The 23,252-nt window shown below is 38.9% G+C and overlaps 1 protein-coding gene, 1 long non-coding RNA gene and 1 other non-coding gene across 14 annotated transcripts in view; all 3 read right to left on the reverse strand.

Annotated features, from left to right (window-relative positions):
- The window catches only part of PRRC2C (proline rich coiled-coil 2C), a 95,975-nt gene that overhangs the window by 63,128 nt on the left and 9,595 nt on the right, over positions 1–23,252 (reverse strand). For 8 of the 12 annotated variants that reach the window (XM_086693477.1, XM_086693484.1, XM_086693479.1 and 5 more), the window contains exons 2-6: positions 7,502–7,663; positions 5,968–6,145; positions 3,659–3,768; positions 2,449–2,574; positions 495–718 (exon numbers count right to left, since the gene is read on the reverse strand). In XM_086693477.1, coding sequence (XP_086549603.1) covers positions 495–718; positions 2,449–2,574; positions 3,659–3,768; positions 5,968–6,145; positions 7,502–7,613 — 750 coding nt within the window. In that variant the 5' untranslated portion in view covers positions 7,614–7,663. The remainder of the gene's footprint in view (positions 1–494; positions 719–2,448; positions 2,575–3,658; positions 3,769–5,967; positions 6,146–7,501; positions 7,664–23,252) is intronic. The other 4 variants (XM_025926198.2, XM_086693481.1, XM_086693478.1 and 1 more) reach the window with 2 other exon arrangements.
- LOC147572698 (uncharacterized) lies at positions 4,187–5,915 on the reverse strand. Its single transcript, XR_015245888.1, has 3 exons — positions 5,619–5,915; positions 4,484–5,380; positions 4,187–4,453 (listed from the first exon to the last, which is right to left on the reverse strand). It is a non-coding gene; the product is annotated as an uncharacterized LOC147572698 (long non-coding RNA).
- Positions 18,403–18,506, reverse strand: LOC147572699 (U6 spliceosomal RNA). The gene has a single exon (XR_015246472.1). It is a non-coding gene; the product is annotated as a U6 spliceosomal RNA (small nuclear RNA).

Below are 23,252 nucleotides of genomic sequence, written 5' to 3' on the forward strand. Positions count from 1 at the left end.
ACCCATGTGGTCTAATAACTTACTTTTTTTTTAAGTTTATTTATTTATTTTGAGTGGAGAGGGAAAGGGGCAGAGAGAGGGAGAGAAAGAGAATCCCAAACAGGCTCCACAGCATCAAGGCACAGCTGGATGCGGGGCTCGATCTCCCTAACCATGAGATCATGACCTGAGCTGAAGCCAGAGGCTTAACCGACTGAGCCATCCAGGTGCCCCTACTAACGACCTTTGAGTGTGGCTGAGTATAATTATTTTGCTATATCCAAAACAATATGATGTGATATGAAAATACCTATGATCCCTATTAACGAGAAAAACTAGGGTACTCCTGATACCTCTGTGATTTATTTCCTGCATTCATAAATCAAGGAAAACGCTAAATTTTAGTTAGATGTTAATGCAAATAAAAACCAAAACTTTTCCCCATTTTAATTCTCTCCTTGGAAGCCAGATCAAAAGCCTCTAATTTAATGGCCTGCTTCTTCGATGATACTTACGTAAGGAGGCATCATAGCCCTGTACTGGGAAGCCAGAGCAGGCTGCTGCCCGTTCAGTTTAGCCTGTGGAGGGCCACAAGCTATCCTCTTTTCCACCACTTTGAGGATGTCACTTTGTTCTGATGTTCCAGCTGTGCTTTCATCCTGCCCAGAGGGCTTTTCATCTTGGTCAGATGTTAAAGGTGAGCCGGCAGACTTCCCACCATCTCTCCAACAAGCAACATCTGGTATGGAGAGAGATAAATTCAATTAGAACAAAGAAACAAACACCACTTTGGAATTCAGCACGGAAATTAAAAGGAAAAAAAAAAAGGAATAAGAAAAAAACCTGAAAATGGAACACGGTGAAATCAAAATAGGCACACTTCTAAATTTAATAAAGTAACAAGACACACTAAAAGAGCAGTGAAAATCTAATCTAGGCCCTAATGCTTTCAAGGTGTTTAGTATTCAAAAACAGTGGCTGGCAAAGCAGAGCAGATGTACCTCAGAAGGTGCCATCAAAAGCAAATACTGGGGATGGGGAAGAAGATATTAGAGCTTCTCTATTAAGCTTTACAGATATGTGAGATAGAGATTAAAATCACTGTTGGATCTGAGGTGCCCTGAGGGAAGGGGAGTTCTATACTTACAGTAATGCTCAAATTTGTTTTTAGTCTACTATGGCTAGTTACATGTGCCCAAGGAACAAACTCAGTGACTACAGTGTTTGGTAGGTAGCCTCCAAGATGCCCAAAATGCATTTCTATCTCCTGGTATTCACACCCTGTGCAGTCCTCCCTGACAGTGTACCAGGACTGGTCTGTGTCACCTACAGAATAAAGCAAAAGTGATGATGTGTCTCTTATGAGATTAAGTTATTAAAAACTGGGCTTCCATCCTGAGTGGGAATAGTCACATCTGTCTTCATCCGGGGAAGCAACACTCTAAGCAGCCCACATACAAAAGAGGCATCGTGAGTGAGCTTGGGACAATAGCCATGTCAAGTCAGCATCAGATGATAGCTTCACTGCAATCTTCTTGACAGAGGTCCTTAGCTAGAACTCCTGGCTAAGCAGCTCCCAGATTCCTGACCCTCAGATACTGTGTGAAGTTAAGTCCAGTTCAGTTTCTTGTTTCAAGCTGCCAGATTTATTATTCAGCAACAGATAACTGGTGAAAATCAACTGAACAAGAAAACACTAAAGCTAACACATCTATTTCTAATAGAAATGCATCAATTACATAACAGCAATTAAAAATAAGATGATTTACCCAACCACACAAGAAATGAACCATAAGAAATATGAAATATATCAGGTTATCAGAAATATAGATTTGTAACCATCAGTGAAAAGAAAAACCTCCCCATGTATACAGAATTCTTTGATATATTTGGTAATGACAATCGGAAACTAATACAATTCATTTAAAAATCTCAAGGATTTTATATTTCTATTTTTAGTTTTTGCTTTATAATGTACACAACTATTTCTCACTATCCAAATTTATTTGGTTCTCTGCTTTGAGTTCAGAAAACAAGGGATCCTTGAATGTTAATAGAGTAGTAAATAAATGGATATAATTTATAAATAAATATTTGCATATTAGGAAGGTTGGTCCAAAATTTTTACTACTGTAAAAATGACCATTATTAATGTGCAAAGAACTCATCCAGGCATCTTGTTAAAATGCAGATTTTTGATTTAGTGGGTTGGGTGTGAGGCCCAAGATGTACATCTCCAAACTTAAGTTCTCTCCCCACCCCCACCCCCAACCCACCCCCAAACTTGAGGTCTTGAGTTCTACGAATGCTATGTATGTGAAAACCACACCGGAATGATAGCAGTTACTGTCTGTCTTTCAAAACAGGCAAGTCACATATAACAATAATATTGGGCAGGAAATTAGATCATTAAATAAAACACAAATATAATCTCATTCACCATTTTTATTAAATAGAAAGTATTCTTACTTGGTGGACGTAAACTGGGTCCAGGTCCATAGTTGTCATCATTCATTTCTTTTTCTTTTTTTTCTTGATCTCCAGCTGCCTGTAGGCTGGGAAATTCTTGCTGAAAATGACTATTCACCTGGATTCCTACAGATTTTTTTAAAACATTAAGTGTAACACTTATACTCAAGATAATGGAAACACCCTCCCAGGGTAGAGTTCTCTGCTTTTCTCTGATAAATTATTCCACTTTTCAATGATGACTGTTTATATCCATAAAACGTTAAAATTTATTTAGAATTAGAATCCCTTGGAAAGTTAATGAACAGCCATGAGGAGATAAAAATTTAAGAAAAGATTCTGCCAGACACTGTTCAGAAGTCATTAAAGACGACGAGGCGAGTAAGCACAATGTCACTCCTGTTTCTCTTTCATTATGACTCCTCACATTTTCAAAAAGTCAAATTCCTTTACTAGTAACTCTAAGAATCAGTTCAAATAATATTACTGAAATAGAATATATAAACAAACACTGCAACTATTCACTGTGAGGCTAAAATGCCTTCACTGAATTTACAACTGAGATACTGGTTGCAACCTTCCTAGTCACCCATTCACCCATCCATCCATCTATCTACCTGCCTGCTTGCCTATTTATACACTTCTATAAATTAAAAGATCTGATTGTATTAGTTTAAGGGCCTGGATAGGTTCCCATACAATGCTTTATAGATGTTTCCTGGTTTGCAAGTGGAAAATTTAAATTTTTCTGGGGAGTCCATCATTCCTAAGTGGGGGGAGTATTACTGTTACTGTGCTTTATGGAAACTGTCTAGCTCTTCTCTACCATGGAATCGGGAGCAGCATGTTTGAAACAGAAGAGGTAATGGGGCACACGTGGTGATGAATATGGTTTATAGCAATCTACACAGTGTCTGGGTCCTTTTATGCCTTAAAGAGCTAAAGGTACTAGGGTAAAGATAAAACAATGTGGGACAGAGGGGATTTTAAAGACTCCCTTTTAAATTCCTATCATTGGCTCATACATGGGTTTTGGCACTGAAACTTAACTACCCCAAGAGCTGAAAAAAAGACCCTTTTTAGGGCCAGAGTATATCCTTCAACAATGTTCTCCACCCCTGCCAAAACATAATAATCCACCCCTTATCTCCTGCATGGCTGTTCAGTAACCATCAAACCTAGCCAGTTTCCTCAGCTAATGTCCACTTACCATCTCCTTGCCCACCTTGCTTGTTACTGGCCCAAGATTTGGGAGCAGGTGCTACTTCTGGGGGAGCTGCAACCCCAGGTTTTGGCTGCGCTGGTGGAACTTCTGGTGTTCTTAAAAAAAAACATGAATCCATTATTTCAGATATTGTATGTTCAAATAAAATAAATACTGTATTTATAGTAAATCTGTGTATAGATGGTTTTGGCTACATATTTACTCATAGGTGCATTTCCCACAAATGCTTTTCCTCTGCAGCATTCTTTTAAATAAAGTATAGCTATTTTCATCCCCTTTCATTTCTATCTTTTTTTTTTTTTTTCAACGTTTATTTATTTTTGGGACAGAGAGAGACAGAGCATGAACGGGGGAGGGGCAGAGAGAGAGGGAGACACAGAATCGGAAACAGGCTCCAGGCTCTGAGCCATCAGCCCAGAGCCTGACGCGGGGCTCGAACTCACGGACCGCGAGATCGTGACCTGGCTGAAGTCGGATGCTTAACCGACTGCGCCACCCAGGCGCCCCTCATTTCTATCTTTTAATAACCCAAGAAGACAGCTTGTTTTTAATTTTGCAAAAAAAAAAAAAAAAAAAGGAAACACTCATTATTGAGCATAGCTACCAAAAGTCTGTTTTGAAAAAGTCTACATTTATATATAATTAGAAATAACATTATAGCATACATACTGTCTGGACTGGTGGACTGGACCAGTGCTAAGTCTAAGCAAACTCTCCATCTGGCAGTCAACAGGTTCACCACTGTAACTTATTAATGTTACCGGAAGCGGTAACAGCAACCTGCCTGGTACATCCTCCGGTAACAGCAACCTGCCTGGTACATCCTCTTGAGTAAAAGGTATCTTTAAACAATCTACAGTTTTATTCAATAATTATAATGAGTTAATGCTTGAAAATAAAAAAGATAGTAGTTAAGAAACTTAACAGATACAATATATTTCTGGTATACTGAGACCCGTAACTAACTTGCTACTACAAAATAATTCTACAACTAAGAAACAGAGAACAATGTCTTTGACAAGCTTTATCAAGTAAAGTCAAATTTACTATATAAAGTTCCCCAAATAGGAATACAAAAATTTGATAACAGATACAGAAAAAAAGCACCAAGTACCCAATTGCTTGTATTATTTTTCCAAATTACCACTACTTCACTTGGTCATTCAATAAACTTAAGAGCCCTGCATAATCCCTGAAACACAGAATGCTAAACATGCATTGAATAAGGTCATTATTAATTCTATCATAGCCTTTTTGCTAATTCTTTATTCGTTCAAACAACATTACTTGAGCACTTAAAAATGTGCATCAGGTATAGTTTCAGTGAACCAGGCAGACAGGAATTCTTAGTATCATGGAAATTATTTAACAGAATCAACTCCTAATTGTATTCGGAGAATGCCAGATATGGTGGGGGTTTGAGGGCGCCTGACATGGTATGCAAGAAGAGTTGAAATTAGCAATTTTGTCATCTGTTGTTCTACACTGACACATGGAAACACTGCCCCTAAATATTCTCACAAAAACAAATTCATCATGGGAGCCTGGGTGGTTGAGTCAGTTAAGCATCCAACTCTTGATCTTGGCTCAGGTCATGATCTCACAGTGACAGAGCCCTGCATCGGGCTCTGGGCTGACAGCTTGGAGACCGCTGGGAATTCCCTCTCTCCCCTTTCTCTGCCCCTTCCTCACCTGTGTACACATGCTCTCTCTCTCTCTCAAAATAAATAAACTTTAAAAAATGATGGGGCACCTGGGTGGCGCAGTCGGTTCAGCGTCCGACTTCAGCCAGGTCACGATCTCGCGGTCCGTGAGTTTGAGCCCCGCGTCAGGCTCTGGGCGGATGGCTCAGAGCCTGGAGCCTGTTTCCGATTCTGTGTCTCCCTCTCTCTCTGCCCCTCCCCCGTTCGTGCTCTGTCTCTCTCTGTCCCAAAGATAAATAAACGTTGAAAAAAAAAAAAAAAAAGAAAAAAAAATGAATAAAACTTTCTTTAAAAAACAAATTTATCAAAAGTTGGCTATGTAAAAGATTTTAGATGGCATGAGGTATCTAATACATGTAGCATTACGTCTAGCACGCAGAACGAACGCAAATAGAAGCTCTCTCCACGGCACCTGGCTGGCTGGAGTCGGTGGAGTATTCGACTCTTGATCTCAGGGCTGTGGGTCTGAGACCCACGCTGGGTGTGGAGATCACTTAGAAATAAAATCTTAGAAGACAAGACAAGACAAGACAAGACAAGACAAGTTCTCTAAAGAAAGGGGAATAGTTTCATTCTTTGACTTTGACTCACTTTTCTTCTTCATGCTGTTCTTGTTTTGATGCCCATCCTGTGCCATCTTTAGGTACAATGTTCACATTAGGGTCATTGCCTTTGTTTTCTGCTTTGAGACTTGGGAGGTTAGCAGGTGGAGGCATACGCCGTGAAATACCAACTTTTCCGAGACTCTGTAATCCATGTCGAGCTGCAACTAAAGATCAATAACATCAACTTTCTTAGAACATCTATTTTATCGCTCAATTTATTCTTAAAACTATACAGAAAGACAACAGGAATTAATGAAATCTTGAACTATTATTTCCTAATATTTTAAAATATGAACTTCATTCATTCATTCTCAAGTTAGTTAACATACCATGTACTCTTGGCTTCAGGAGTAGAATCCAGTGATTCGTCACTTACATATGACACCCAGTGTTCATCCCAAAAGTGCCTTCCTTAATGCCCATCACCCATTTTCCCCACTCTCATCAATCTCTGAGTTTGTTCTCTGTACTATACATCTCCAAACTGTATAGTTTGGAGGTGCCTGGGTGGCTCAGTTGGTTAAACATAGTATCTGCCTTCAGCTCAGGTCATGATCTCGCGGGTTTTGAGTTCTAGCCCTGTATCGGACTATCTGCTCTCAGCCCAGAGCCTGCTTTGAATCCTCTGCACCCGCCGCCCCCCGCCCCACCCTCCTCCTGCTCCTCTCCCACTGGTGCTCTCTCTCTCTCTCAAAATAAATAAACTTCAAAAACAAAACAAAACCTTTAAAAATGAGTCTCCTATGGTTTGCCTCTCTCTGTTTACATCTTATTTTTCGTTCCCTTCCTCTATGATCATCTGTTAAGTTCCTCAAATTCCACATATGAGTGAAATCATGTGATATCTGTCTTTCTCTAAGAATTTTAAAACTAAGCCACATGCCAGCAACATAACCCACGGTAGAAATATTAAACTATCGAGTTACTGAAAAGATGATTTAAACAGTTTAACAACCCTATTTACTATGAAAAGGAAAAACATGGGTGAAAACAGGTTTTGTAATCTTTTCAGGGAATCTATTTTAAACCCCAAATTTAGTACATATTTAGAATATGCTAACTTCTCATTCATAATGAATACTGCTAACGTATCATACATACGAAACGTCCAGTTTTCACCTTTCACTGTAAACACTGGGTTCAAGTTATCAAGAAACAAACAAAACACCCCAGGACTGTCTTTATTCCGTAACTAAAAGTGGTGGTAAATACCCACTAATTCTATGCCTACCAATCTCGTTGAACGAGATTCCCCTTTGGAACCACACAGTTCTACTTACTGTCTGCTGACAACAAACAAGAAAATAAAAAACATATTTTAAAACACTTATAAATGTTCAGCTGTAAGATTATTTAATTTTTCCCCTGAAAAATGAATACATACACAAAGTCTAATGTACAGAGGGCTGCATAAACATGGGTTTGTCCTAGCTTCTAACAGGAATAGCTCCAGAATACCAATCACGGTAATAAAACAAAACCATGAAAATCATAAAAATATGCCACTTGTTTTTACTCACCTGTGGTTTTCTGAGTTTCTAAAGATTTACCCTTGTAAGTATTAAATAAACTGAGTGTTGCATACTTTTTCCCATCCTTTGCTTTTGTGCTCTGGCCTGACTTCTCCGACATTTCGGTGGAAACTCATCGAGTCCAAAACCTCCTGCCACACCCCTTCAAACCTTTAAGACACACATAAAAATGAAAAATGAGGAAAATTTTAGAATTTATTAGCTAGCTTACTTTAAGAAACTCTCAGTAAATTCAAATGTTCCCAGAAATTCTGAAAAATAAAAACACTAAGAAATGAAATCAATCTTCAATAACTCATATCAACAATAATTTCAGGACACCTGGTTGGCTCAATTGGTTAGGCACCCAGCTCAGTTGGCTCAGTTGGTTAGGCACCCAGCTTGGTTTCGGCCCAGGTCACGATCTCACGATTCATGAGATCAAGCCCTGCACTGGGCTCTGCACTGATAGTAAGTAGCCTGCTTGGGATTCTCTCTCCCCCTCCTGCGTGCTCATGCTCTCTCAAAATAAACTTAATAATAATAATTTCATACACTCCTTCAATACTGTCAAATTCCAAGAACACACAACCGTATCAATCAAAGTAAACTGTCCTGCCTTCAGTTAACACATTAGTGGTTTATAACCACTTAACTGTATCAGAATAAGAGTTTTAATCCAGAGGCTCCCGGCTAGCTCAGTTGACAGCACATGCTACTCGATCTCAGGATCATGAGTTCGAGCCCCATGTTGGGTATGGAGCCTACTTAAAAAAAAAAAAGAAAAAAAAAAAAAGAAAAATTTTAATCCATACTGAAATGAATAGTTCAACTACAGTAAATCTACAGAGACTGTCTTTCTATTTAATAAAAACTATTCAATTTAATAGGCTTGAGACGACAGGCATCAGTTCATACATATGGAATGTAAATATGATACAAGGATTACCATCATTCCTCTAAATTGCATGCCTCTGTTTTCAGGCAGTATGTGTCTTAAAAAACTACAGTAATTTAACAATTCAGAATAAAAGAAACATTCTATTTTCTCTGCAAACATTTCCTCATAAACCTAAGGTACATAAAAACAGTATTCTATTTCATGGCTATGGATTTAATGTTCAAGAAGTGGTGTGAACTTGTCAAAACAAGTCTCTCTATATAAAAGAAGTTATTAGAAGAAAATAGTATTTTTATGAACACTAATATACAAACAAAAAGAATTTCATCTTTGGGGCTAATATATCCTAATCTTGTGTGTGCCTTAACTAAAAACCAGTCTATTAATAAACACGAAAAATACACAAATTAGTTTATACTATTTTCCTTCCATTTCATGGAATTCACACATATCAACCTTATGGTTTTGTTTTATATTTAAATATGTCTGTAAGTGGTTAGGGTGGAAGTAGGGCATACGATGGCCAATTCTACCCCCAAACCCTACACCCATCAATAGCTAAAAGCACTGAGAACTGAAGCACAGAGAATAGATACATACATCATGCAAAAAGTATTCCAAATCAAGGAATGCCTATGCAGACTCTAACATCATAAAGATCATTTTGCCTACTGGTTTTACATGTCAACTGTAGAATCAGCATCACATGCAGAGGTGTGGTGTTACAGGTATATCAACCACCACGTTCAATATATGTATAGTTCTATAGAATTTACCAAAAATTTTCACATTATCTCATTTCAGGCTAACAACTAACTATACTATAGTTAGTATCCTGATTTTACAGATGAAGAAACTGATGTTCACAGGTAAATGGGATTGGATTTGAAATCAAGGCTTCTGGGTCAGTCCATTATATCATGCCACCTCCTCCCCATGTAACTGTAGATAACCAGTTAGCTCTCCAGGTATACACTTAGCAAACAAGCTCTCCTTGATATAAATTGTGAAAAGGACTCACCGGCAACCAAAAGAACTATATGATATATAAATAGCTTGCTATCTGCTACCATATATGTAAGAATGCATACAATTCATTCCATTCCTAAGGCGCTAATGATGATGATGGTGTAAAGAGCTGTACTCCCAGGCCCTATCGTGTTGACATATTTTCACCAATATACCATGAACAAAGATGTAGGGAAAACATACATTCATCTACAATGACAAAAACAAAAAAAGGGGCAGTGCATATTTACTAGATGATGAAATTAAGATTCAAAGAGATCTCTCTTCAGGTAAGAAAAAGTAACTGATATATCAAGAAAAAAAGTCAGTGGCGACTGGGTGGTTCAGTGGGTTGAGCGTCTGACTCTTGATTTCAGCTCAATGTGTCCCTTCCTTTGCCCCTCCCCTGTGCTTGCTCTCTCTCTCCCTCTCTCTCTCTCTCTCAAAATAAATAAATAAATAAATAAATAAATAAATAAATAAATAAATAATAGTAGTAATAAATTTAAAAAGGAAAAAAAAGAGAAATAGTCAACTTGTTCTTTCACTCTCATTTAATGGCAGTTTAACACCTTAAACCTCTCAACCACTCCCTGCCACACTCTGTTAGTGGAGACCCTCACATGCCTACATCATAGACAAAACAACGTTTTAAGAAACTCCTCAAACACAGGGGCAAACCTACAAGCCCACCTGCATCTACATCCATCTTTCTCAACAGCGTCCCTGTCTCCAACTACTGGCACCGGGGTTCTCAACCACCATGTACAACTTACCAGAAATGCAAATTCTCAGGCCCCAACCCAGACCTGCCAAATCCAACCCTGAGGATGGGGCCCAGCATTCAGTTTTACCCAGTCCTCAGGCGATGCTGAGACACACACAAGTTTAGGATTTGCTGATTTATTAAAAGCAGATATATTCTAAGCCATGGTTCTTAACCCTTGCTGCACACTGGAATCACCTGGGACTTAAAATATGTCAGTATCTGTGGTTTCAAGGTGGGGCCTGGGCATCAATCCTCTGTTTGAAAAAATTCCTCAGCTGATTCTAATATGCAAGCAGTCTTCAAAATCACTGCAGTAAAGGGGATGTATCTTTCTTCCTATTTCTTAAAAAGAAAGAAGTGAGGGCGCCTGGGTGGCGCAGTCGGTTAAGCGTCCGACTTCAGCCAGGTCACGATCTCGCGGTCCGTGAGTTCGAGCCCCGCGTCAGGCTCTGGGCTGATGGCTCAGAGCCTGCAGCCTGTTTCCGATTCTGTGTCTCCCTCTCTCTCTGCCCCTCCCCCGTTCATGCTCTGTCTCTCTCTGTCCCAAAAATAAATAAACGTTGAAAAAAAAAAATTAAAAAAAAAAAAAAAAAAGAAAGAAGTGAAATAAAATATGCCCTTCAGTACATACTCTTTTCTCAAAAGAGGTTATTAAAATACACACTGGGTGTACTCTGCAGTGAGAAATACGGACAAAGAATCAACTTATTAGGCCACAAGAATACAGAATAAACATGTGCTTTCATATGCTTAAGACCTGCTCTTGTTTTTATGTTTTACAGTACCCACTACACCAGAAAAAAATATACATCAAATACACAAGATGGTATATAAATGAATTGAATGATAATTCCATCAAAAGGACAAACTATCACTTAATGTACCTAACTGGTATAAAAGAATATGCAGCTTAACAAGGGTTTTTTCAAGTTTTTATTTATTTATTTTGTGAGAGAAAAAGAGGGGATGGGCGGGGGGATGGGAGCAGAGAGAGAATCCTAAGCAGTCTCCATACTGTCAGCACAGGGCCCGACAAAGGGCTGGATCCCACGAACCATGAAATCACGATCTGAGCCAAAATTAAGAGTTGGACACTCAACCAAGCCACCCAAGCACTCCACAATATGCATTTTTAAAACCAAAGAATTGGACGGGGTGCCTAGTAAGCTGTCGGTTAAGCATCTCACAGCTTGTGAATTTGAGCCCCATGTCAGGCTCTGTGCTGACAGCTCAGAGCCTGGAGCCTGCTTCACATTCTGTGTCTCCCTCTCTCTGCACCTTCCCCCACTCATACTCTGTCTCTCAAAAATGAATAAACGTTAAAAATTTTTTTTTAAAAACCAAAGAATTGGAGCCATAAGCAATAAAACTGTATAAATCAGAAAGGTCGATTCCACTACAGTGGTTTGCCACTTGGTATGAGAACTTTTAGTTTAAGGCCAAAGTTTAATTTAGCCTACTTGCTTTTTGGGGTGTTCCTTCTGAAAGACTTGAGAAGATATACCCTGAAAAAGCCCCAAGTAGACTGAATATTAGCTAACATATATCTGAAAGAAAAGCCAGTGACTTGTTCAAAATTTAAGATTACTTTTAGGACAAAGTATCAAAAGAATCCAACCAATCTAGCCTAAGCATGATCAAGATTTATCTTCACTTTGTATAATGTACTTAAAAAATATTTTTTAAGTGGAATTCCTGTTTGGGTGCCTAAAATAAATCAAAGAATCATAGCTACACAAGAATTTTCTAAGAAAGTAATAATCAGGCCTGACAGGTGTACACTTTCAGCTAAAACGAAGTAACAGGGATCAGATTTACATTCCCCTACTGAAACAATTCAACTCAAAAACTGGACAAAACACATTTTTATATATACCATCCAGTATATACAGATGTGTATCTGTATACACACATGTGCATATGTATAATTTTTATATGTAAGTAACACCAGAGCCTAAGATACTGCACATCAGGCAAGAAAGTACAGTGATCCCCAAAAGACAGAAAAAAGTGAATTGAGACCTATGGTTTCCTGAATTTAGTGCCTAGAGAGCAGGTCATGGCACTCAAGTGGAAGCTGGCAGACTGCCTGAGCGGAAAACTATGAAGCTAAGCTCAGGGTGCTAGGACAGAATATTTGAAAGAGAGTTATACAGAGAAAATGCTACAGACCTGAAGAGGATCCCCCTTGAATATTCAGCACAGTACCAGTGTGCAGATGTGTGTTAGGAAGCTACCAAAGCCAGGAAAGAACCTTCTTTTTTTTTTTTTTTTTTTTAAATATTTATTTATTTTTGAAAGAGAGAGAACACATGGGGAAGGGGCAGAGAGAGAGAGAGGGAGACAAGAGGGTCCAAGCTGGCTCTGCACTGACAGCAGAGAGCCCAAACTCAGGAACCACAAGATCATGACCTGAGCCTGTCAGAAGCTTAACCCATTGAGCCACCCAGCTGCCCCAGGAAAGAACCATTTTAATCAGAGGAACAGTACATGCTATTCACAAAGGGCGGGGAATAGTGTCTGTTCTCACCAGCCAGACTTAAAAAACAACAACAACGAAACTCTTAAATCACTGGGTATTGGATAGAGTATTAACAAACACCTCATCTCAGCAGTGGTTAAAAAAAAAAAAGTAGCCAAAGTAAAAGTAAACACTGATCTGGAAATCTTAAAGCAACACTCAAAAGGATCAAACTGTTGTTCCCCAGTAACCAAGTCTGAAAGAAATTTAAAGAATATATATAAAAAAGAAGGAAAATCCAACACCCAAGAGAGTAAAATCTACACTGTTGCATGCAAATAAAAATTACACAAACAGACACGAAAAGATGAACCACATTAAAGAATCAATCAATTGAAACCAACCCAGGTGACCCAGTGGCCATAAACCATTGTTAAACCAGTTTTTTAAAAGTATAACTGCATTCTATATATTCAACAAGAAGGCTGACTACAAATAGAGACATGAAAGATATTTAAAAATCAAAATTTATAGAAATGAAAAACACACTGGATGGGACTAGCAGCATTTTAGGCATTTTGATAAAAAAAAAAAAATAGTGAACTTGAAGTCATCAGTAGATGAAAAGACAATGCGAAAAAAAGAACTTAAAAAAAAGTATCAGTATGCCTTGAGACTTCAAGCAGCCTAATCTTTGTGTAATAGCAGTCACTTAAGTAGGGTGAGAGACAGAAAAAATAATGACCAAATGTTACAAATTTGATGAAAACTACAAACCCAGGTCCAAAGGACTCAACAAATCCAAGCATAAAAAATATGAGGAAAATCACACCAAAAGCACATCATAATCAAATTGTTCAAAACTAAAAATAAAGAAGGGAGCCTGGCTGGCTCAGGCAATAAAATATACAACTCTTGGTTTTAGGGTTGTGAGTTTGAGCCCCATGTTGGGTGTAGAGATTACTTAAAAATAAAAAAGTCTTTTAAAAAAATCTGTAACAATAAAGAGAAAATCTTTTTTTCCCAAATTTTATTTTTGAGAGAGAGAGAGAGAGAGAGCACAGGTGGGGAAGGGGAGGGAGGGAGGGAGAGAGAGAGAGAGAGAGAGAGAGAGAGAGAGAGAGAGAAAGAAAGAGAGAAGAGACAGGAATCCGAAGCAGGCTCCAGGTTCTGAGCTGTCAGCACAAAGCCTGACACAGGGATCAAACCCACGATTATGACCTGACCAGAAATCAAGAGTCAGACACTTAACTGACTGAGCCACCCAGGCGCCCCCTAAGGAGAAAATTTTAAAAGCAACAAAAGAGGGGCACCTGGGTGGCTTGGTCAGTTTTTTGAGTGTCGTCATGATCTCACAGGTTCGAGCCCTGCATCAGGCTCTGTCCTGACAGCTCAGAGCCTGGAGCCTGTTTCAGATTCCGGGTCTTCTTCTCTCTCTGCCCCTCCTCCCCCCACTTGTCTCTGTCTCCGTCTCTCAAAAATAAATAAATGTAAAAAATAAAAAAAAAATTTTTTTAAAGCAACAAGAGAAACAAACATAAAAATAACAACAGCAGGGGCACCTGGGTCAGCTTAGGTTATGATCTCACAGTATGCGAGTTCGAGCGTCACACTGGGCTTTGTGCTGTCAGTGCAGAGTCCACCTCAGATCCTCTGTCTCCCTCTCTCTGCACCTCCCCTGTTGGCGATCTCCCTCTCTCAAAAATAAGTAAACATTAAAAAAATTTTGTTAAGGATACTTAAAAAAACAACTCTTGTTGGAAATGATGCAAGTGAGAAATGTTGCAGCCTCATGCCTAAAAGTATTGAAAGAAAAAGACCCTGATGAACTTAGAATTCTCTACTCAAGGGGCGCCTGGGTGGCGCAGTCGGATAAGCGTCCGACTTCAGCCAGGTCACGATCTCGTGGTCTGTGAGTTCGAGCCCCGCATCAGGCTCTGGGCTGATGGCTCGGAGCCTGGAGCCTGTTTCCGATTCTGTGTCTCCCTCTCTCTCTGCCCCTCCCCCGCTCATGCTCTGTCTCTCTCTGTCCCCAAAATAAATAAACGTTGAAAAAAAAAAAATTAAAAAAAAAAAAAGAATTCTCTACTCAATAAAAATATCTTTCAAAACTGAAGAACAAAAAAGGGGTTAGGGGCTTTCTCAGACACAAGAAACCTGAAAGAATTCATCACTAGCAGGACCTACACAAGAAATATTAAATATTAAAGTTCTTCAACTAGGAAAAAAAATGGCAACAGATCAGAATCTAGATCTACAGAAAAGAATGAACCACACCAGAAAGAGAACTAAAGGAATAATATATGAGATTTTTTTATTATTTAAGTATCTTTATCCCAGGAATGCAAGGTTGGTTTAACAATCAAAAATCAATGCATTTCACCATAGATAAGCACACGATTATCTCAATATCAAAAGGCACATGACAAAGCCAATACCTATCCCTGATAACAATTCTAAGTAAACTAGGGCTCATCTTGATAAAGGGCATGTATGAAAACCAACAAAAAAATAAAGTCTATTAGTAAAGTCCAAAAACCTATAGCAACATCATACTTAATGGTAAAAGACTGAATGCTTACTCCTGTCCTCCCAAAGATCAGGAATAAGGCAAAGATATCAATTCTCTCCTTCTGTCCAACACTGTACTAGAAGTTCTAGCTAGTGCAATAAGAAGAAAAAGAAACAAAAGGAATTCAGAATGGGAGGGATGAAATAAAACTCTTGATTTTGCTGAACTGATCATATTTGCAGAAAACCTAACAGGTTCTAGAAAAAGCTATTAGAACTAAAAAAGAGTCTACCAAGGTTGCACATAAGACACAAGATCAATATATAAAAATCTGTTGTAGGGCCCCCTGGTTGTCTCACAGGTTCGGGTTCCTGTGATCAAGTCCTCTGTGTTGACAGTGCGTAGCCCGGTTGGGATTCTTTCTCTACCTCTCTCTCTGCCCCCCTCCCTCCTCGCACTCTGTCTCTGTCTCTCTCAAAAAAAAAAATCAACATTAAAAAAAAATCTTTTTTTAAAAAGATAAAACTACAAATCATCGAAGAAGACCTAGATACATGATGCTATGCCCTGTGCATGGATCAGAAGACCCAATATATAAGATGCGATTCCTTGCCAAATTGATCTACAGATTCAAAGAAATCCCAAACAAAATCAAAGAAGGAATTTCAGGGGGAGAGAGTGGTAGAATTTGTCAAGCTGGTTCTAAAACTTATAAAGAAATATAAACAGGACCTAGAATAATCAAAAGAGCTTTAAAAAGAAAGTTGGAAGACCAAGACATTGGTCACCTGATTTCAGTACTTATCAAACAGCCATGAACACAGTGTGGTATTGGCCTAAAAAAGACTGATCAATGAAACAGTACAGAGTGCAGAAATATAAATATACACAGGCATCTGATTTTTTACAAATGTGAAGAAAATGCAGTGGATAAAGTACAATCTTCTCAACGAGTGGTGGTAGAGCAATTAGGTATACATAATATACAAAAAATGAATTCTAATCCATACCTCCTACCATATACAAACAACTCAAAATGGACCATAGCAAAGAGTACAAACTGAAGTTAGAAGACATGAGCATTCTGGAGATCTAATGCACAGCATTATGGTTACAGTCAAAATGATACATTATATACACCAAAGTTGGTAAGAGAGAAGAATTTAAATGTTCTCTCTACACAAAAAAATAACTATGTGATGAAAAGAACATCAACTAATGTTACAGTAATAATCATCTGGCAGTACAGAAATGCATGAAATCAAGTCAACACACACACCTCAAACTTCTACAACGTGATATGTTAATTGTATCCCAATTTTTAAAAAAGGGGGCATAGACAAAATGTAAAATCTTAAAACAAGGGAGAAAGTCTTCGCAACCCTGGGTTAAAGAATTATTTGACAGCACATTAGAATCTGCTCTCAGGGGTCTTTGTGGTGACTGAAAGGATAGATAAATATGATCATTTCAGACAATAACAAATGCTACGAATGAAACCACACAGGATAATATGAGAAAGTAAGACACAGTGGAACTACTAGTTGATCGCCAAAGGCCTCCCTGAGGGAAACGCTTCTGATTTGGATCTAATGGGGAAGGAGCCTGCTTCAAGGATGAAGAAAAAGCAAATACAAAGGCCCTAAAGTCCTGACATGCTTATCATGTTTGAAAACATAAAAGCTGAATAAGTAGAAACTAGTAACAAAGAGAGTTGAAAGGGAAAGAGAAGTTTGCATGAGAAAGTCTATTAGAATTTTAAATGTTATCTTTAAAGTAATGTGAAACCATTTGATTCTGAACAGAGACGTGTCTTCGGTTTTAAAAATATCCTGGCTACAATGTGGAGAATGGATTGTGGAGAGCCAAAGGTACAAGGTGGAAACATCATAGACTGCAACAGCCTAGGCACAAGATGCAGCTGTGGCTAAAAATTGGAGACTAGATACATGAGGTCACACATAATATCAACACTAAAAGGAGTTTGGAAGAAGTTGATTCCAACCCCTGTGGATGACCTGGAGGGGCTGAAGACTTGAGTGGGGGAAGTAACTGCAGATGTGGTGGAAACAGCAAGAGAACTGAATGAGAAGTGGAGCCCGAAGATGGAACTAAATTGCTGCAATCTCCGCATCAAACTTAAATGGATGAGGAGTTGCTTCTTAGGGATGAGTAAAGAAAGTGTTTCTTGAGATGGATTCTACTCCTGGTGAAGATGCTGAAACGACAATAAAGGATTCAGAATATTACATAAACTTAGCTGATAAAACAGTGGCAGGGTTTGAGAAGACTGACTCTAATTTTTTTTAAGTTTATTTATTTATTTTGGGAGAGAGAGAACATGATCCGGGGATGGGCAGACAGAGAGAGAATACCAATTCAATTGATGTGGCAAACTTCACTGCTGTCTTATTTTAAGAAACTGCAACAGCCCCCCAACCTTCAGCTACTACCACCCTCATCAGTCAGTAACATCAAGGCAAGATCCTCCATGAGCAAAAAGATTACGACTCACTGAAAGCTAAGATGATGGTTAGCATTTTTTTATCAATAAAGTAATTTTTCATTAAAGTATATACACTGTTTTTATAAAACATACTGCTATTGCACACTTAATAGACTACAATACAGTATAAACATAATTTTCACATGCACTGGGAAACCAAAAAAATTTTCATTTGATTTGCTTTATTGAGGTATTTACCTTATTACACTGGTCTGGAACTGAACCCACAATATCCCCAAGGTATGCAAGTATAGCCACAGTTGAGAACCACTGGGGGGATAAAACTAATTTTGATCTGGGATAAGTGGGTTCATGTCTGAGGGAGAGAGGCAGGAGAAGAAGTCAGAGTAGGCAGCAGAAGTCAGATTTTGCAGAGCCTAGGAGACTAGGATAGGACTATTGTCCAATTTAATCTAAACGTCATCAAGAGCCACTGGAGGAAAATTAATAAAAAATCTCAACTGCTGAGTAAACCCAGGGCTGCATTCAGCAGATCCACACCTTCAGTAACAGAACAATACAATTTACACAATTAGTAATTTAAAAACCCTTGAAACAGTAAGCTCAACAGGTGCATTTCTTTTCAATCTGCCAGATTCTGACTTCAAAAACTATATTGTCACAGTTACAAAGGAACTATAGCCTCTATAAAGTAACTATATAGTCTTTTTAGTTTTAAAAATCTTTTTGTTATTTGCATGCCATTAAGAATGTATTTTTTTTTAACATTACTGTCTTGCTTACGATGTACCTATAAAAGTGAATCATTAAGGCCTGTAACACATCATCCTTGCAAGGGGCCAGGCTAATCTCTGTTATGCGTCCAATTTTAGTATATGTGCTGCCCAAGCGATCACTCAGGGTCAGTCTACGAAAACAAAGCCTATGAGGGGCGCCTGGGTGGCTCAGTCAGTTGAGCATCCAACTTCGGCTCATGCCATGATCTTGCAGTTCCTGAGTTCGAGTTCCGCATCGGGCTCTGTGCTGACAGCTCAGAGCCTGGAGCCTGCTTCGGATTCTGTGTCTCCCTCTCTCTCTTCCCCTCCACGGCTCACTTGCACTCTTTCTCAATAATAAATAAATATTAAAAAAAAAAAAAGCCTACTGAATAATAGTACATCCCTCTTTAAGGGAAGAGAAAGTAATCTTTTTTTTTTAAGTTTATTTTTTTAGTTTGAGAGAGAGTGAGAGGGAGAGAACATGCACGTGCGTGAGGAAGGGGCAGAAAGTGAGTGAGAGAAAGAATCCCAAGCAGGCCCTGCACCAAAGGAAAGTGCAGGGCTCAAACTCACGAATCGTGAGACCATGACCTGAGCCGGTACCAAGAGTTGGACACTTAACCAACTGAGCCACCCAGGCGCCCCAGTGATCATATTTCTAAATTCAAGGTTCTAGGACTCTGAGCAATGATGGTCAGAAACTAACATTTTTCACCAAAATTAGATACACCAAAACACGTGCATTTACATTTTCAAGATTTAAACAATGAATATACATATCACCTTGTAAACAAATTTTTTTTTTTTTTGCAAAAAAGTGTTAAGATGAAATAAGTGAAGAAGGAAAAAAAAGCTAGTATTTCAAAAGCAAATAGACTGTGGGGCACCTGGCTGTTTCAGTCAGTAGAGCATGCTACTTTTTCAAAAAAATTATTTTAATTTTATTTATTTTTTTTTATTTTTATTTTTATTTTTTTTTTTTAATTTAAAAAAAAATTTTTTTTTTCAACGTTTATTTATTTTTGGGACAGAGAGAGACAGAGCATGAACGGGGGAGGGGCAGAGAGAGAGGGAGACACAGAATCGGAAACAGGCTCCAGGCTCTGAGCCATCAGCCCAGAGCCCGACGCGGGGCTCGAACTCACGCACCGCGAGATCGTGACCTGGCTGAAGTCGGACGCTTAACCGACTGCGCCACCCAGGCGCCCCTTAATTTTATTTTTTAAAGTTTACTTATGAGAGAGAGAGCAAGGGTGCTCAAGTGAAGGAGGGGCAGAGAGAGGGAGACAGATTCTCAAGCAGGCTACATGGTCAGCACAGAGCCCTACACAGGACTTGAAACTTTGAGCCATGAGATCACGATCTGAGCCAAAATCAAGAGTTGGACACTTAATCAACTGAGCCATCCAGGTACCCTTTTTTTTAATGTGAGACAGAGACAGAGACAGAGACAGAGACAGAGAGAGAGAGAGAGAGAGAGAGAGAGAGAGAGAGAGAGAGAATGAATTCCAAGAATGCTCCACACACAGCATGAGCCCTACGCAGGGACTCAGGGCTGATCCCACCACCCTGGGATCAAGACCTGAAAGCCAAGGAAAGCCACCCAGGCACCCCAGAGTGTGCAGTTCTTGATATTGGGGTCATGAGTTCAAGCCTCACGCTGAGCATGGAGCCTACAAATATATATATATAATAAAAGCAAACAGACTGCTTCCAAATGGTCTAAGGGAAATTTGGAAGGCAGTAGTTTATCACAATATAAACACCAACCTTTCAAAATGAAAGGATGACACTCAACACTGGTAACAAAAAGATGGTTTTTATGAAGGACAACCATCATAGGTTGAAAATTATTTGAAAAAAAATCTGCAAAAGGTTTCCACATCAAGGCAAGATTAGCTATGATCCCTTAGATTCCTTCAGTCTCAGAAAGTGTAAGATTCTAAGGCTATTCACCATTACATAAGGATTTACAAGTATTCAATACAAAAAAACATTATTTTTAGTGACATTTAAAATCTAGCATATTTCAGTGGCGCCTGGGTGGCTCAGCGGGTTAAGGGTCCAACTTTGGTTCAAGTCATGATCTCATGGTTTGTGAGTTCGAGCCCTGCATCAGGTTCTCTGTCAGCACAGAGCCTGCTTCAGATCCTCTGTCCCCTTCTCTCTCTGCCCTGACCCCCCCATCTCAAAATAAATAAATAATGATTTTTAAAAATCTAGTATGTTCGAAAAAACCCATACTTTCACAAATTGCTAATTTGTTAAATTCAACTAAATGCCAATCATCTTTCTGACCACCATGGGCTTCTAAGTATCCAAGCTCTGTTTACCTCTTTCCTCATTAATCTTACGGTGAGAATTTAGTTCCTCTGGAAAATGAAGTACAATGTCCCACTGATTTAAATAGTTAACATTAAAAAGAACCTGCAGCCACTTCCAAATAACCATACTATATACGCACAACATATGTTTTATTAAAAAAATAAAGGAAGAATCTCTACTAAGTAATAAGTAATAGGTATCACATACAAATATAAAAAGTAAAAAGATTCTATATAAACCAATTTCTTTGGTCTCTATGACTGACAGTTTTGTCTCTCTTTTTCCTATTTCCCTACATAAATGGTAACATGCTTTTGCCATCTCTCTTTACCAGCTCTCTCTATGCGCTTTCCAGCTGGCCATCTCATCTACTGTTCACTGCTTCGGTAAGGATAATTACCAAAACTCTCCTTCAAACTACAATCTTTAGCGGGAGCCTGGCTGGCTCAGTTGGTGGATGGAGTGTGGCAACTCTTGATCTTGGGCTTCTAAGTTTGATCACCACACTGGGTGTAGAGATTACTTAAAAATTACAAAACAGGGGCACCTGGGTGGCTCAGTCGTTTGGGCGACCGACTTCGGCCCAGGTCATGATCTCACGGTTCATGAGTTCGAGCCCCGCGTCGGGCTCTGTGCTGACAGCGCAGAGCCTGGAGCCTGCTTCCGATTCTGTGTCTCCCTCTCTCTGCACCTCCCCTGCTCATGCTCAGTCTCTCTCTGTCTCTCAAAAAATAAATGTTAAAAAAAATTATTTTTAAAAATTACAAAACAAACTACAATCTGCACGCACACATTTTTAATTGTAGAACAAATGTCTTTACTTAAGTTTCTTGACAGAACTACAAGTCAAAATGCTTGATTCCCCTGTTCACTAATACAAATATTTACCCAGCGCCTACTGTACTACTATTAGGCACTACTAGGAACAAATGAAAAAGGCATGGTGTCCTCATCAACTGAGTGGAGATAACAGGAAACGTAAGAGGGTTGGAAAAGGCTTCCAAAGAACTGGGAGCGAAGACAGACAACCAGGCAAACGATGCAGTGACAATCAGTGCTGACACCCCAGGAGAAGCTGGCAACTGGGGCTATAGAATGGTCTTCCCAAGCCTGAGCAGTTTGAAGACTCTCATTATTAATGTCCAGCAGCACATCCAGGAGTGGGAAGTGGAGGGAAACACACAGCAGCTGGAACGAAAAGGAACTAGAGCTGTGCCAGACACGTGTAAAGAAAAGCAAGGGAGAGGAAGACACTGCCAGGAAAATGGTCAGAGTAACATTTCACGGAAGCCTAAGCCAGAGAGTGAAGTAGAAGGTGGAAGAGGATAAGGAGGAAAGCAGAAGGAAATGCCAATTTTAACGACTGATTAAAAGCCCCCCAAATAGTAATTATTAAATGCTTACTGAATCAAGCTTACAAGCATTGCTTTGTTCATTTAATAAAAACGAGGAGAAAATGTACTACCTGAGTGAGAAAGCATTAAGAGCTTGTGATTGGAATTTAAGGTTTCAGGTGATGACAGGATTTAGAACAGCAAACAACCAGGGAATAGGAATGAAGGAATACAGAATTCTTCATGCTACTTTTACAACTTTTCTGTGAGATTAAAATTATTCCAAAAGAAAAAAGGGAAACAAAAAAAGCTCTTCTGCTCTCCCAAATACGTTCTTCTCCCCAGCTTCACATAACCACTTTCCCTGACCTCTAGATTTAAAACCTTGAGTAATCGGGGCACCTGGGTGGCTCAGCGGGTTAAGCATCTGACTTCAGCTCAGATCATGATCTCGAAGTTCGTGAATTCGAGCTCCAAGTTGAGCTCTATGCTAACAGCTTGGAGCCTGGAGCCCGCTTCAATTCCTCTGTCTCTCTGCCCCTCCCCCTCACGCTCTGTCAGTCTGTCTCAAAAATAAATAAACATTAAAAAAAAAAAACTTGAGTAATCTTTCATATTTACATCTCCCACTTCTAACACGAAGAGGGATGTTAAGTTCTAGATGTTCTAATGTAGTAATGTCTCTTGAAGCTTTTTTTTTTTTAAATCTGAGCTCTAGAGATGTAAAAACACCAAATTGGGAATAAGAGCTCAGAGCTCAAGTTACCAAAATTTATCAATGAAGAAACAACTTTAAACAAGTAAAAATAACCTACCCAAAACTCCTAGATGGGGAGAGATAGGGCCAAGATTAAGTCAAAGCTTGATGCCAAAAGCGAACGCCCAAGATAACCTCACCACGTGAGAATCATAATTCAATTTTCATTATAACAGAGATAAACATCAAACCTTTAAAATGTAATGATAAATGTTATTTTAGGCTAAGAGATTCTAAAGACTCAAGTTTTTATTTCCAAATTTACTCCATTACAGTACAGAATAAAATATCAAGGATAAAAAATTATAGTAACAAAATACAGTAATAACTATCAACAAACACATTCCATCTGTTGTAAAAATGTCATTTTGAAGTATAATAACATAACGTAAAAAGTCTAAGAATCAGTGTACAAAAGATCGTAAATAAGGGGGGGGGCACTCTGTACAGAACTGTTTCCCCTCTCAG

The sequence above is a fragment of the Puma concolor genome, chromosome E4 (genome assembly GCF_028749965.1).
Source record: "Puma concolor isolate L17-30 chromosome E4, mPumCon1.1.hap2, whole genome shotgun sequence".
Taxonomy (NCBI): domain Eukaryota; kingdom Metazoa; phylum Chordata; class Mammalia; order Carnivora; family Felidae; genus Puma; species Puma concolor.